General features: G+C 42.8%; 1 protein-coding gene across 1 annotated transcript in view; it reads right to left on the reverse strand.

Moving 5' to 3' along the window:
* The window catches only part of FNTA (farnesyltransferase, CAAX box, alpha), a 52,325-nt gene extending 38,752 nt beyond the window's left edge, over window positions 1–13,573 (reverse strand). Inside the window, exons 1-3 of the mRNA XM_040417915.1 lie at window positions 13,362–13,573; window positions 13,042–13,127; window positions 8,762–8,876 (exon numbers count right to left, since the gene is read on the reverse strand). Coding sequence (XP_040273849.1) covers window positions 8,762–8,876; window positions 13,042–13,127; window positions 13,362–13,489 — 329 coding nt within the window. The 5' untranslated portion in view covers window positions 13,490–13,573. The remainder of the gene's footprint in view (window positions 1–8,761; window positions 8,877–13,041; window positions 13,128–13,361) is intronic.
* Window positions 13,574–16,113: the final 2,540 nt, after the last annotated feature.

Consider the following 16,113-nt stretch of genomic DNA (forward strand, 5'->3'; position numbering starts at 1 on the left):
TCAAAAAATCCAATCACAAGTCATATAACAGATCATATTAGTAAATATGATCTGTTATATGGCTTCTCTGCTCCTCTGCTGGTCCTTTTCGTCGGTTGGATCCAGCAGAGGAGCAGACTTTCACAGTGAGTAGCACCAACACTACACCTTAGCCCCAGATCACCCCCTGCACCCCAATTAACCCTTTGATCACCCCTGTCAATCACCTAGTGAAAGGAAAAAAGTGATCAGTGTAAACTGTCACTTTTTTTTCCCACTCGTATTGACTGATAGGTTTTAGGATAGTTTAGGTCCCTTGGTTAGGTAGTTAGCGCCCAGCCCACCGCAGTCACTTATTCGCTGTTTAGCGTATCGCTAATCAGCATTTGTACTTTTATAGTATCTGTAAGTGATCAAAACTGATCACGGTCAGATCTATAATAGTATTAGTGTCACCTTAGCTCACCCTCCACCCAAAACACAGTGTTTGCCCGATCAGGCCTGATCGGTCGCCCACACGTGCGTTCACCCACGCCCGCCCCACCGCAGTGACAAAAAATATATATTTTTTGATCACTGCACATTCACTTTACACGCACTGCGGCGATAAAAAAATCAGTTTTGATATTTTTTATCAACCGCAGCGGCCTCCGGTACTTCGCTAGCCTCCCCTTTGTAAGACAGGCTTGCTTTTTTTCTTGGGTAGCCTCAGGGAATACCCCTAAATTTAGTAGTCCAAAATGTCAAACAGGGGGTATTCTTCTGAAGAGGCCTAAAGGATTCTGACCCAGTCGGATAAGGAATGGGAACCCTCATCTGAGGAATCTAGCGGGTCAGAATATGAACCTGTAGAAAGCAGTGGCTCTCTGACCCAAAGTTCGGACGAGGAGGTTGAGGTCCCTGACAGCACCAGGCGTACCCGGCCCCGTGTCGCTAGACCACAGGTTGTGCAGGATCCGCTTCAAGAGCAGCAGAGTGGGGCTGGCGCTGCCGGATCACGTGGTGAGGCATACACCAGCAGCGCAGCCCTCCCTGGACCTAGTACCAGCACTGCCGTACAACATGGTGACGTGGCGAGCACCAGAAGGGCAGTTGAAGCTGGTACGGTGGCACGTGCAGTAGTTACCCCGTCGCAGCCACCGCACAGACAGGCCCGTAGACCCCCTAGAGTCCCTGAGGTGCTGGCAAACCCTGATTGGCAGTCACCAACTTCAGCCACACCATTAGTTCCCCCTTTCACCGCCCAGTCTGGAGTTCGGGTTGAGACGGCTCAGATCGGTTCGGCCCTGGGATTTTTTGAGCTGTTCTTGACTGCGGAGCTCTTGGACTTAGTCGTGGCAGAGACAAACCGGTATGCCACACAATTTATATCCGCCAACCCGGGAAGCTATTATGCCCAGCCTTTCCGGTGGAAACCAGTCCAAGTTTCCGAAATTAAAAATTTTTTGGGCCTTCTCCTCAACATGGGTCTAACTAAAAAGCATGAATTGCGGTCATATTGGTCCACGAACCCAATTCATGACATGCCCATGTTCTCTGCTGCTATGTCCAGGGCACGTTTTGAGACCATCCTGCGTTTCCTGCACTTTAGCGACAACACCACCTCCCGACCCAGAGGCCACCCAGCTTTTGACCGGCTCCACAAAATTCGGCCCCTCATAGACCATTTCAACCAGAAATTTGCAGATTTGTATACCCCCGAGCAAAACATCTGCGTAGACGAGTCCCTAATACATTTTACCGGGTGCCTTGGCTTCAAACAATACATCCCAAGCAAGCGTGCCCGGTATGGGGTCAAATTGTATAAGCTCAGGCTATACCCACAAATTTCAGATCTATGAGGGAAAAGATCAGACCCTGGAGCCGGTCGGTTGCCCTGACTACCTGGGGAGCAGTGGGAAGACAGTCTGGGACTTGGTGTCACCCTTATTCGGCAAGGGGTACCATCTTTATGTGGACAATTTCTACACAAGTGTGGCCCTCTTTAGGCATTTGTTTCTAGAACGGATTTGCGCCTGTGGCACCGCGCGAACTAGTCGCGTGGGCTTTCCCCAACGGCTTGTAACCACCCGTCTTGCAAGGGGGGAGAGGGCTGCCTTGTGTAACGAAGAACTGCTCGCGGTGAAATGGAAAGACAAGCGTGACGTTTACATGCTCTCCTCATTCACGCAGACACGACAATCCAAATTGAGCGAGCAACCCGTGTCATTGAAAAGCCCCTCTCAGTCCACGACTATAATTTGCTCATGGGAGGGGTGGACTTCAATGACCAGATGTTGTCTCCGTATTTAGTTTCCCGACGCACCAGACGCTGGTATAAGAAGGTGTCTGTATATTTAATTCAATTGGCGCTGTACAATAGTTTTGTTCTCTACAGTAAGGCTGGGAGAACAGGATCCTTCCTCAAATTCCAGGAAGAGATCATTGAGAACCTCCTTTATCCAGGAGGTTCCGTGGCCCCATCCACCAGTGTAGCTAGCCGTCTACAAGAGCGACATTTCCCCAGTGTCGTTCCTGGTACCTCAACCCAACCGTCACCCCGAAAAAGAGGTAGTGTCTGTAGCAGGAGTGGAATAAGGCGTGACACCCGCTATTTCTGTCCTGACCACCCTGCCCTATGCTTTGGAGAGTGTTTCCGGAAGTACCACACACAGGTACACCTAGCATAGGGATCACATCTCACAGGACAGGCACACAGGGCTATTAGGGCCCTTTTACTCACAGCTGCTGCAAACCTCTCCTTTCACCTGGGATGAAGTGCATAACGTACTTCGCCACATCTTTGGGCGATTTGCGCTTTGCACATTGTCCCATGGGGAAGGAGAGGTTTGTTCTATAAAGGTAAAAAAAACTAAACAAAAAAAAAAAATACCGGTAAGTATAAAAGTTAACGTTCAGTTAAAAAAAGTTTATATGTTCTGTTCAAAAGTTAATAAAATTATTGTGTTGCGGCCTGGTTTTTTCTTTTTTGTTTTGTTTTTTTTACCTTCCAGGTGGACCAACCGATCGACTAGCTGCAGCACTGATGTGCATTCAGACAGAAGAAATGCGCTGCTGTCAGATTACACGCAAGTCGGTGTATGCGGCGCTGCAAGACGAGATTTCTCCTCTGCAGTAAAAGATACGTTTGCCGAGGCATATGAGCTGAGGAGGTGGCGGTGGTCATATACTTTGGCAAACACTTTGTATATATATATAAAAAAAAAAAAAATCCCGGCAATGATTTATTCATCCACATCGATTGATGTGAATGGAGAAATCTGGTTTGCCAGGGCATACGAGCTAAGTGGGTATGGATGTTGGGCGGAGCTCCTATGTCCTGGCAGACGCCTTTCCCCTCCTTTTTCTTTTTTAGGCAGAGATTTTTTCATACACATTGATCGATGCGAATGAAGAAATCTGTGCCGTTCATTTTTTTCTTTCAGCCCAGAGGCTGAACGAAAAAAAAAAAAATCATTACCCGTATGCTTAATATAAGGAGAATAGCAGAAACTCCTAATGCTGGGCATACATGTAATGATTGCGGAGACCCTCAAATGCCAGGGCAGTACAAACACCCCACAAGTGACCCCATTTTGGAAAGAAGACACCCCAAGGTATTCGCTGAGGGGCATATTGAGTCCATAAAAGATTGAAATTTTTGTCCCAAGTTAGCGGAAAGGGAGACTGAGAAAAAAACCTCAAAAAAAATCAATTTCCGCTAACTTGTGCCCAAAAATTTTTTTTTCTATGAACTCGCCATGCCCCTCATTGAATACCTTGGGGTGTCTTTCCAAAATGGGGTCACATGTGGGGTATTTATACTGCCCTGGCATTTTAGGGGCCACAAAGCGTGAGAAGAAGTCTGGTATCCAAATGTCTAAAAATGCCCTCCTAAAAGGAATTTGGGCCCCTTTGCCCACCTAGGCTGCAAAAAAGTGTCACACATGTGGTATCTCCGTATTCAGGAGAAGTTGGGGAATGTGTTTTGGGGTGTCATTTTACATATACCCATGCTGGGTGAGATAAATATCTTGGTCAAATGCCAACTTTGTATAAAAAAAAAAAGGGAAAAGTTGTCTTTTGCCAAGATATATCTCTCACCCAGCATGAGTATATGTAAAATGACACCCCAAAACACATTCCCCAACTTCTCCTGAATACGGAGATACCACATGTGTGACACTTTTTTGCAGCCTAGGTGGGCAAAGGGGCCCACATTCCAAAGAGCACCTTTCGGATTTCACTGGCCATTTTTTACAGAATTTGATTTCAAACTCCTTACCACACATTTGGGCCCCTAGAATGCCAGGGCAGTATAACTACCCCACAAGTGACCCCATTTTGGAAAGAAGACACCTCAAGGTATTCGCTGATGGGCATAGTGAGTTCATGGAAGTTTTTATTTTTTGTCACAAGTTAGTGGAATATGAGACTTTGTAAGAAAAAAAAAAAAAAATAATCATCATTTTCCACTAACTTGTGACAAAAAATAAAAAGTTCTATGAACTCACTATGCACATCAGTGAATACCTGAGGGTGTCTACTTTCCGAAATGGGGTCATTTGTGGGGTGTTTGTACTGTCTGGGCATTGTAGAACCTCAGGAAACATGACAGGTGCTCAGAAAGTCAGAGCTGCTTCAAAAAGCGGACATTCACATTTTTGTACCATAGTTTGTAAACGCTATAACTTTTACCCAAACATTTTTTTGTTATCAGACATGTAGAACAATAAATTTAGAGCAAAATTTATATATGGATCTCGTTTTTTTTGCAAAATTTTACAACTGAAAGTGAAAAATTTCATTTTTTTGCAAAAAAATCGTTAAATTTCGATTAATAACAAAAAAAGTAAAAATGTCAGCAGCAATGAAATACCACCAAATGAAAGCTCTATTAGTAAGAAGAAAAGGAGGTAAAATTCATTTGGGTGGTAAGTTGCATGACCGAGCAATAAACGGTGAAAGTAGTGTAGGTCAGAAGTGTAAAAAGTGGCCTGGTCTTTCAGGGTGTTTAAGCACTGGGAGCTGAGGTGGTTAAGGGCAAAACTGATCCGATTTGGACCGTTTGTGAGATCTCTGAACGGATCTCACAAACGGAAACCAAAACGCCAGTGTGAAAGTAGCCTTAGAAAATAAAGTCAGTTTTATGTAGGGTCTTATCTAGAACAGATCACATAGCCAGGCCAGATGGCCTCTCACAGTTATTAAATATGTGCTAGGAACCTCACATAGTGAATACAGCATTAATGCCATTTTAAATCCATATATCCAATATTTCCAGTGTGCCACTTGATCTTGTGGTTACAGTACTGGTATGACAAGTAATTTCAGTGGACAAAGTCCAAGTTAATCATGAAGTTTTATGAGTTTATCCTCAAGATTTTACAATGCGCTTTGAGGTAGATATCTCTGTCAGATAAAAGAGACATGTGTAAAACCAATCAAAAGAAAAAAGAAAAAATAATCACCAAAAACTTTACAAGTAGGGGGGTTTCAAGAAAATGAGATGAATAATCATAAAACACATTATGCAATACAACAACCTTTATAATAGATATCTTAACCAATTGTGGACTGACCATTGACTATAAACGTCCAAGCAATACACACATCTCTGCAAGGACATCACTAAAATAAAATGTACATAAAAATAAAAGCACCTTGCATCACTGAACAAAAATGCAAAATAGGGGAAAAAAGTTCAGACAACTACAGACAATTTACCTTCCTGACCACAGAGGATAAAATGACTCAAAGTTCATCAAAACAGAACATACAATGAAGAGGAAAGGAGAGATGCTAAAAGTAAAGTGTGCTCTACAAAGGAACACTGGGTTGTATGCAGAGGCTGTGGCGCTCATGTGAGCCCCGAATCCACTTTGTAGCAGGAGTGCAGTGTAATTACAACTGCTCCTCCCATTGACAGGATAGACGGCATCCAGTTAAACAGTGAAGAGGACGCAGCACTCACAGGAGCGCTGCAGCCTCTTCTAACAACTGATCAAGGGGATGGCAGGAGTCAGACCTGATGCCGATGACCTATCTTATCAGTATACTAGCACTGCACAACCCTTTCAAAAGAAACCACAGAGAATGTGTTTGGTTGAAGGGTTAAAGCTTTTTGCAGCAGTTTGTGTTAAAAGGTTAGTCCAAAATGATACATTTGTTTTAGAAAAGGGGCAGAATTATGGACCCTGCTGGTCTTTATTTCGTGGTCTCGTCCAATCAATTTCAGCAGCTGTAACCCACCTCTGCCAGTGACTGGCTGAGCGGGCATTCCAGTGTGCCGATACAGGACCAGAAGTGGAGACTATGAGGGGCTGATAAGAGCCTGCAACAGCACTAGATCATTAAATGAGTAATGCTTATTTTATTTTTTACCCATTTTGTACCTTTTCTAAAAAAAAATTCTACTGCTGGACAAGCCATATAAAGTGTTGTGCAGCTTTTACTAAAGGAAAGCCTTAGGATAGGCCATAGCAGGCTGATCTGTGGGTCCAACTCCCTTGTCCCTCAGCTGTTTGGGTGCAGCTCCATCGGCAGAACTACACAGCACCGTCAACTGTAGACAGAGCTTGTTACTACAGTGCTGTAGTAATAACCAACCTCCAACACACAGTACCTGGCGCTGTGTAGTTCTGGTGCCAACCTCTGGCGATGGAGCTACACTTGAATGGGGGTGTTGGGTGTCGAACCCCCGCCAATCAGTTAGAGATGACCTATCTTAAGTATAGGCCATCGCTTAATAAAAGCTAACAAACCCCCTTAACTAGTACTTTGGGAGGATAGCTTGCCTCATGGGATGCAGATATGAGTTGGGCGGTGATGATAAATACCTGCACATGTTAGGACCTCTTACTTGGCACAGTTTTTGGCGATTTTTGCCTATATAAACCACCATTGTGTTAAGTTTTCACAAGAGTCTCATTTATCTGATGACGGGGTATGTATACTGAAACGCGTTGTAAACTTGAGACTATAAACATTTGTTTACTTCTTGATTAATATGGCCATTTCTCTACTAAAACTACTCAAGAGGGCATTGCCAGTCTGGTTGTAGGGACAGCGGCACCCTGGGTTTTACTACACTCCATGTTGCTTGGGTTGTTGTTCCCCTCCCATAACCTCAACAGTCTTGTAAATGTCATCCTGTTTCTCTTTAATCTTTACTTGCTGCTTCATACTGTCCTGTGGAGGCGCTCTTTGAATTTTCTTCTCCTAGTGCCCTCTATTCTTCCCTGATTGCTGGAGGTTAGAGAAGTCACGTTCATGACGTTTAGCTGTTGTCACAACTGCAAAAATCAAGAATGTTTTTGGAATTTTCTACTGAAATAATTGGTGTCAAGTACGTGAACGAACATATTTCTCTATAGTCCTTAGTACGTTTAAGTCAACATGACAAAGGCTTTGCACTTTAGCCCCCTTTCACACGGGCAAGTATTCCGCGCGGGTGCAATTCATGAGGTGAACACATTGCACCCGCACTGAATCCGGACCCATTCACTTCAATGGGGCTGTGCAGATGAGCGGTGATTTTCCCGCATCACTTGTGCATTGCATGAAAATCGCAGCATGTTCTATATTCTGCGTTTTTTATGCAACGCAGGCCCCATAGAAATTAATGGGTCTGCGTGAAAATCGTAAGCAAGTGCGGATGCAGTGCGATTTTCATGCATGGTTGCTAGGAGATGATAGGGATGAGCAACCCCATTAAAGTCTAATTACTGTAATATTATTCCTTCTAACGTGGTTATAAAGGGAAAATAATAGCATTCCTAATACAGAATGCTTAGTAAAATGTCCATTGAGGGGTTAAAAAAATAAATAAAAATTAACTCACCTCATCCTCTTGTTCGCGCAGCCGGCATCATCTTCTTTCAGGACCTGCCAAAGGATCTTTGATGACGTAATCATGGTGAGCGCGGTGACGTCAGCGCAGGTCCTGCTGAATGAAGATAGAAGGATCTTCTATCTTCATTCAGCAGGGCCTGCGCTGACGGGTGAGCGCGATTAAGTCAAAAGGTCCTTTGGCAGGTCATGAAAGAAGATGATGCCGGCTGCGCGAACAAGAGGATGAGGGGAGTTAATTTTTTATTATTTTTTAACCCCTAAAGCCACATCTTAGAAAGCATTCTGTATTAAGAATGCTATTATTTTCCCTTATAACCATGTTATAAGGGGTAATATTACAGTAAATTGACTTTAATCAATTTACTAACATCTCCTAGCAACCATGCATGAAATAATGCGATTTTCACGCATCCCCATTCATTTCTATGGGGCCTGCGTTGCGTGAAAAACGCAGAATATAGAACATGCTGCGATTTTCATGCAAAGCACAAGTGATGCGTTAAAATCACCGCTCATGTGAACAGCCCCATTGAAGTGAATGGTTCAGGATTCAGTGCGGGTGCTATGCGTTCAACTCACGCATTGCACCCGCGTGGAAAACTCGCCCGTGTGAAAGGGGCTTAAGGCCCCATTTCACACGACCGTATTTTAGTTCCTGCATTCTTTCCACTATTTTGCGGATCGGATGCGGACTCATTCATGTCAATGTGCGCATCCACATGTCCACTACGCGTCCCTGCAAAAAAAGACAGAACATGTCCTATTCTTGTCTGTTTTCTGGACAATAGGCATTTCTATCATAGGGCAGGATATTCCGGTACGCAAAATGAGGAACTCAAATGTGTTTTTGCAGATCTGCAAACATGGATTCGGTCGTGTAAAAGAGCCCTTATTTCCATGGAGTCTGGAAACATAGGAACCGTTGGGTACTGACTTGCGTGTTACTCACCACACTGTGTAGTTAGCAGCGTTTAGTTCAATGGCATCAGTTGTCAGTTTGAAGGCCCTTTCACTCCTCTCATCTCGCTGAAGAACAGCACGAAAGTAGTCATATACATCACGGACTGGAAAGGTAAAAGTCATCATTCCTGTACTAAACGGACATTTGTAAAACATGTAAAAATCACAGCACATGGCACTACTTACTGGCTCTAAAATAGGAGACACTGAACTGGTCTAATATCATCTACAGTTTAGGCGAGAATATTCTTCATAAAACCAGACTGGTGATGACCACTACAAGGGGGGCTTCCTACCTTGTACGGTGCAGCATTGAAGTGGCTGACTGCTGATAACAGAGTTTTCTCTGATCCTGCTGCTCATCTCCAGAGTTTACATGACGAAAACGTACATCATGGTGCAGAACAGACAGCAGCCCATGAAGAACAAATTCAGCAAGGTTAAAAGGGTTTTCTGAGATTTTGATACTGATGACCTGTCCTCAGGATCAGTCATCAGGGTCTGATCAGTGGGGGTCCGACACCAAGGGCCCCCACTGATCAACTGAGCACTACAGCCTTCTCTCTGCTTTTCCTAGACTTTGTGATGTCATGTTCATCAGTCAGGTGGCCTGGGGGCAGCTCAGCCCCATTCAAGTGCCTAAGGACACTGGCAAACATGGCAGCAGTGGATTTCCGGAGTGGTGGCCAGTTTGACATGCAGTACAAGGCGACAGCAGTGTAGTGCAGCTAGTGTGACGGCTGCCGCGCTGTGTGTAGTGAATGCAGGCAGGCAATTAGAGCCAAGTGATAAAGTACAGGGAAGATACAGTATAGTGGACTGTACTTTATAATAGCCTGATGATATTTAGACTAGTAACAGTTCCTCCGGACCCTCTAACTCCGATTCTCTCCATTGTTTGTTTATATTTTCACACTGCTAGGAGGAGGCTTCTGCCTAGCAGTGTTCCCAGTGATGTCACCGGCACTCATGAGCGGGCTTTAGCACTGCTCTAGCAGTTTTACAGCCTAGGGCAGCGTTAAAGCCCGCCCATCAGTGCCGGTTACGTCACCGGGCTCACTGCTGGGCGGAAGCATCCACCTAACAGTCCCTAGAGAGCCATTACCAAAAATGGTAAGAGGAAAATTTTACTGTGCCGGAAAAAAATGTAGTAAAACCTCGGTCACTGGCCGAGGAAGAGATCACGGCACTTACCAGAGCACAGCAGTCTCTTCAATCAGCTGAGAAGTGGAGGGGCCTTTAACCACTTGACATCCGCCCATAGGATATAAACGTCATATGGGTAGATGTTCATCTCTGAATGGACGTTCTGGAACGTCCATTCAGAGATCGCAGCTGCACGCTAATCAGGGTTGCCCGCTCAACGAGCGCTGTGTATACAGATCAGGAAGCGCTATGTGACCGCCGGGGCCAGGAGAGTGCAGGAGCTGTTGGGTCTTCTACAGACCTCGATCAGCCCTGCACTGAGGCTGTATAGCGCTGTATTCTACTGTACAGCCTCTCTGGGGGGGTGTATTTCCCCTCTAACTGGGGCTACTATGTCAGCCCCAGTTACAGGGGAAACCAATGGTGGGAGAGAAAAAAAAAAAGTAAGTGAAGGTAAGGTCTTGTGGGGGGGACGCAAACTGTAAAATAAAAACAATAAAGTGTTTAAAAAAAATAAATAAAAAAAGTTTCACATGTAAAAAATAAATAAAAAAAAATTTGTATTGCCACGTCCGTCTCTATAAATATATCACATGATCCACCCCATCCAATAAACACCATTAAAAAAAAAAAAAAAGCCATTTGTCACCTTACCATCACAAAAAGTGCAATCCAAGTGATCAAAAAGGCGTCTGTCCCACAAAACGGTACCAATAAAACAGTCACCTCATCCCGCAAAAAATGAGCCCCTACATAAGAAAATTATTTTTAAAAAAAATAAAAATTTAACTATAGCTCTCAGAACATGGAGACATTAAAACATTTTTTTAGTTTCAAAAATGCTATTATTGTGTTAAAGTGAAATAAAAAATAATAATAAGTAAACATATTAGGCATTGCAGCATCTGTAACAACCAGCTCTATAAAAATATCACATGACCTAACCCCTTAGGTGAACACCGTATAAAAAAAAAAAAAAATAAAAAAAAATTTAAAAGTGCCAAAAAAAGCAATTTTTTGTCACCTTACATCACATAACGTGCAACACCAAGCGATCAAAAAGGCGTATGCCCCCCAAAATTGTATCAAACTTTCACCTCATCCTGCAAAAAATTAGATGCTAACTAAGACAATCGGTCAAAAAATAAAAAAAAGCTATGGCTCTCAGACTATAGAGACACTAAAACATAATTTTTTTGGTTTAAAAAAATGCTATTATTGTGTAAAACTTAAATAAGTACATATTAGGTATTGCCATGTCTGTAACGATCTGCTCTATAAAAATGTCACATGACAAAACATTTTTTGGTCACCTTGCCCCATAAAGTGAAATAATGAATGATTAAAAAAATAAAATAAAATCATCATATGTACCCAAAAATGTTACCAATAAAAACGTCAACCCTTCCTGCAAAAAACGAGCTCCTGCACCAGACAAATCGGCAGAAAAATAAAAAAAATATGGCGTTCAGAAAATGGAGACACAAAAACTTAATTTTTTTTTAAAAAAATGCTTTATTATTTAAAACTGAAACAAAGAAAGTAGACATATTTGATATCATTGCGTCCGTAACTACTTGGTCTATAAAAATAGCACAAGATTTACCCTGTCAGATGACTGTTGTAAAGAATAAAAAAATTAAAACCGTGCTAAAGCAGCCATTTTTTGGTTACCTTGCCTCACAAAAAATGCAATAGAGCAATTAAAAATGATATGTACCCCAAAATAGTACCAATAAAACTGGCACCTTATCTTCTAGTTTCCAAAATGGGGTCACTTTTTTTGAGTTTCTACTCTAAGGGTCCATCAGGGGGGCTTCAAATGGGACATGGCATCTAAAAACCAGTTCAGGTAAATCTGCCTTCCAAAAACTATATGGAGTTCCTTTTCTTCTGCGCTCTGCCGTGTGCCCTTACATCAGTTTACGACCACATGTGGGGTTTTTCTGTAAACCGCAGAATCAGGGTAATAAATATTGAGTTTTGTTTGTCTGTTAACCCTCAATGTGTTAAAGAAAAAAAATAGATTAAAATGGAAAATCTGCCAAAAAAGTGAAATTTAGAAATGTCATGTCCATTTTCCTTTAATTCTTGTGGAACACCTAAAGGGTTAACAAAGTTTGTAAAAATCTGTTTTGAGTAAGTTGAGGGATGTCGTTTCTAAAATGGGGTCATTTATGGGGGGTTTCCACTATGTAAGCCCCACAAAGTGACTTCAGACCTGAACTGGTCCTTAAAAAGTGGGTTTTGGAAGAATTGCTTCTAAACTTCTAAGCCTTCTAACGGCCTAAAAAAATAAAATAAAATGACATTTCCAAAATGGTGGCAACATAAAGTAGATAACAAGTTAAGTAATAAATATTTTATGGAGGAATCACTTTCTGTTTTTAAAAAGCAGAGAAATTGAAATTTGCTAATTTTTCTAAATGTTTTGTAAATTTTGGAATTTTTCATAAATAAATCTGAAATATATTGACTCAAATTCACCACTATCATGAAGTACAATGTGTCACGAGAAAACAATCTCTGAATGGCCTGGATAAGTAAAAGCGTTCCAAAGTTATTACCACAAAGTGACATATGTCCGATTTGCGAAATTAGGCCTGGTCAGGAAGGGGTAATGGCCCGGATGTGAAGTGGTTAAGCCAGACCCCTTGTCCTGCTACCTCAATATCAAAATCTCAGACAACCCCTTTAAGAGTAAAAGTGGAGGGCAATACCACATGTATTAGGCACTGATATGGCGCAGATTCTGTCACACACAGTACAGACAGGGCAGCTAAGGGTAAAACGCTTGCATGAGGTTATTCCCTTCCTATGACGGCACATAAGAGCAGAAAACCGGATGTGAACGAGGCCTTACGTAGGATGTCCAGCTATGAGAATTGGACGTCTGCTGAAGCTAACTTTTCTGGGATCACTGCCCTATACCAGAAACGTCCACCATTGTAGTATGCCAGCCTTGTTACCGGGTCATCAAAAAGGCCATGACCTTGGTACATTCATCCCAAACTCCTCACCTGCAACTGGTCCATGACATCAGGGGCCAAGATATTGGCGCATGCTCATTTTCTTCCCGTAGTGCCCCTCTAATAGGTTTGCCCATTATCAACGCCTACTTACACTTTTCACTATAAACGATCTGGACAACTGGGCTTGGGCCATCGTCTTGAGGAACTGGGCTCACATCTGCCCATTCTTTTCGTTCTCTGTGAATAGAGAAGTAAAGAACTGATAAATGTTACCTGGGCACAATCATTTAAAGGAGTGGTCCACCTTCACCACTGGAAACAAATGACTACAAAAGGTGGATCTCCCCTCGAACTGCTCTGCACTTTCCCATACATAACATCCTGCACCACTGTGACCAGAGCACATGGGAAGTATGTGCAAGGAGAAAATGAGTCCGTGTAATGACAGCAGCCAGGTGCGCGGATGGATACCTGTAGGGAATGTAGCGGTCAAACAGCGCCTCATAATCCTTCTCACAGTCACCGGCTCCGTCCACCTCGTCCGGTTCTCCTGGCCTCTGCCCGGCCACCTCTCCATCTTCTTCCCCCGGGGACTGCATCCTCACCCACCCAGCTAGAAGGAAGAGGAAGCTGCGGTATTAGCCTGGGCCGGGGACAAGCCCATACCGTGTCTTCCGTGTGCGCTCAGTTTTGAGGATACAATGGCCACCAGGGGACAACCTACATTCTATAGTGTGGTCTGCAGCGGTAGCCATTTTGTTGGAGACCAGTATTTATCTTACAGGGATAAAAGCGGTACATAATGCGACGGTATTCGGTTATGAGAGGGTTATGTGGTAATAGTGAAGTGACCTAATATTTCTAAGACCAGCCATTGTTTATGCATTTCTACCTGGAGCACATCAGCAAGTAGGGGAGTCTGAAGCAGACTGCTATTATGGCAACCTTTTTTTTAATTGGAATTATGATTTAGGGAATATTCAGGGCAGATGGAATAAGATGTTTAAAACAACTACAATGAATCAGATGTCATGTATGATTTCAGAGTACCTTGGGGAAATGAATGCAGTAATAGACAAATACTCCACTTTTCCTTTTTACTAGTTTTGATACATCTATCTCCTTCATGCATCTAGAAATCCACAATCCAACTACGTAAAGTCAGTTGAACGGGAGCTGAGCTGCAGTAATCTGGCATGGCCAGTATGCAACGGCAGCCAGGGAGGAATGAGTGGAGGATGGGAGTGGTAGTGGTTCTAGCAGGAATTTGTGTACAGTCGTGGCCAAAAGTTTTGAGAATGACACAAATATTAGTTTTCACAAAGTTTGCTGCTAAACTGCTTTTAGATCTTTTGTTTCAGTTGTTTCTGTGATGTAGTGAAATAGAATTACACGCACTTCATACGTTTCAAAGGCTTTTATCGACAATTACATGACATTTATGCAAAGAGTCAGTATTTGCAGTGTTGGCCCTTCTTTTTCAGGACCTCTGCAATTCGACTGGGCATGCTCTCAATCAACTTCTGGGCCAATTCCTGACTGATAGCAACCCATTCTTTCATAATCACTTCTTGGAGTTTGTCAGAATTAGTGGGTTTTTGTTTGTCCACCCGCCTCTTGAGGATTGACCACAAGTTCTCAATGGGATTAAGATCTGGGGAGTTTCCAGGCCATGGACCCAAAATGTAAACGTTTTGGTCCCGAGCCACTTAGTTATCACTTTTGCCTTATGGCACGGTGCTCCATCGTGCTGGAAAATGCATTGTTCTTTACCAAACTGTTGTTGGATTGTTGGAAGAAGTTGCTGTTGGAGGGAGTTTTGGTACCATTCTTTATTCATGGCTGTGTTTTTGGGCAAAATTGTGAGTGAGCCCACTCCCTTGGATGAGAAGCAACCCCACACATGAATGGTCTCAGGATGCTTTACTGTTGGCATGACACAGGACTGATGGTAGCGCTCACCTTTTCTTCTCCGGACAAGCCTTTTTCCAGATGCCCCAAACAATCGGAAAGAGGCTTCATCGGAGAATATGACTTTGCCCCAGTCCTCAGCAGTCCATTCACCATACTTTCTGCAGAAGATCAATCTGTCCCTGATGTTTTTTTTGGAGAGAAGTGGCTTCTTTGCTGGCCTTCTTGACACCAGGCCATCTTCCAAAAGTCTTCGCCTCACTGTGCGTGCAGATGCGCTCACACCTGCCTGCTGCCATTCCTGAGCAAGCTCTGTACTGGTGGCACTCCGATCCCGCAGCTGAATCCTCTTTAGGAGACGATCCTGGCGCTTGCTGGACTTTCTTGGACGCCCTGAAGCCTTCTTAACAAGAATTGAACCTCTTTCCTTGAAGTTCTTGATGATCCCATAAATTGTTGATTGAGGTGCAATCTTAGTAGCCACAATATCCTTGCCTGTGAAGCCATTTTTATGCAACGCAATGATGGCTGCACACGTTTCTTTGCAGGTCACCATGGTTAACAATGGAAGAACAATGATTTCAAGCATCACCCTCCTTTTAACCACCTCAGCTCCCCTAGCTTAAACACACTTAATGACTAGACCACTTTTTATACTTCTGCACTACACTACTTTCACCGTTTATTGCTCAGTCATACAACTTACCACCCAAATGAATTTTACCTCCTTTTCTTCTCACTAATAGAGCTTTCATTTGGTGGTATTTCATTCCTGCTGACATTTTTACTTTTTTTTTGTTATTAATCGAAATTTACCGAAATTTTTGCAAAATGACATTTTTCAATTTCAGTTGTAATTTTTTTTTTAAAAAACTACATTTCTATATAAATTTTTCTCTAAATTTATTGTTCTACATGTCTTTGTTAAAAAAAAATGTTTGGGTAAAAAAAAAAAAAATGGTTTGGGTAAAACTTATAGCGTTTACAAACTATGGTACAAAAATGTGAATTTCCGCTTTTTGAAGCAGCTCTAACTTTCTGAGCACCTGTCATGTTTCCTGAGGTTCTACAATGCCCAGACAGTAGAAAACCCCCACAAATGACCCCATTTTGGAAAGTAGACACCCTAAGGTATTCGCTGATGGGCATAGTGAGTTCATAGAACTTTTTATTTTTTGTCACAAGTTAGCGGAAAATGATGATTTTTATTTTTATATATTTTTTTCCTTACAAAGTATCATATTCCACTAACTTGTGACAAAAAAATAAAAACTTCCATGAACTCACTATGCCCATCACCAAATACCTTGGG

The sequence above is a fragment of the Bufo bufo genome, chromosome 2 (assembly GCF_905171765.1).
Source record: "Bufo bufo chromosome 2, aBufBuf1.1, whole genome shotgun sequence".
NCBI lineage: Eukaryota > Metazoa > Chordata > Amphibia > Anura > Bufonidae > Bufo > Bufo bufo.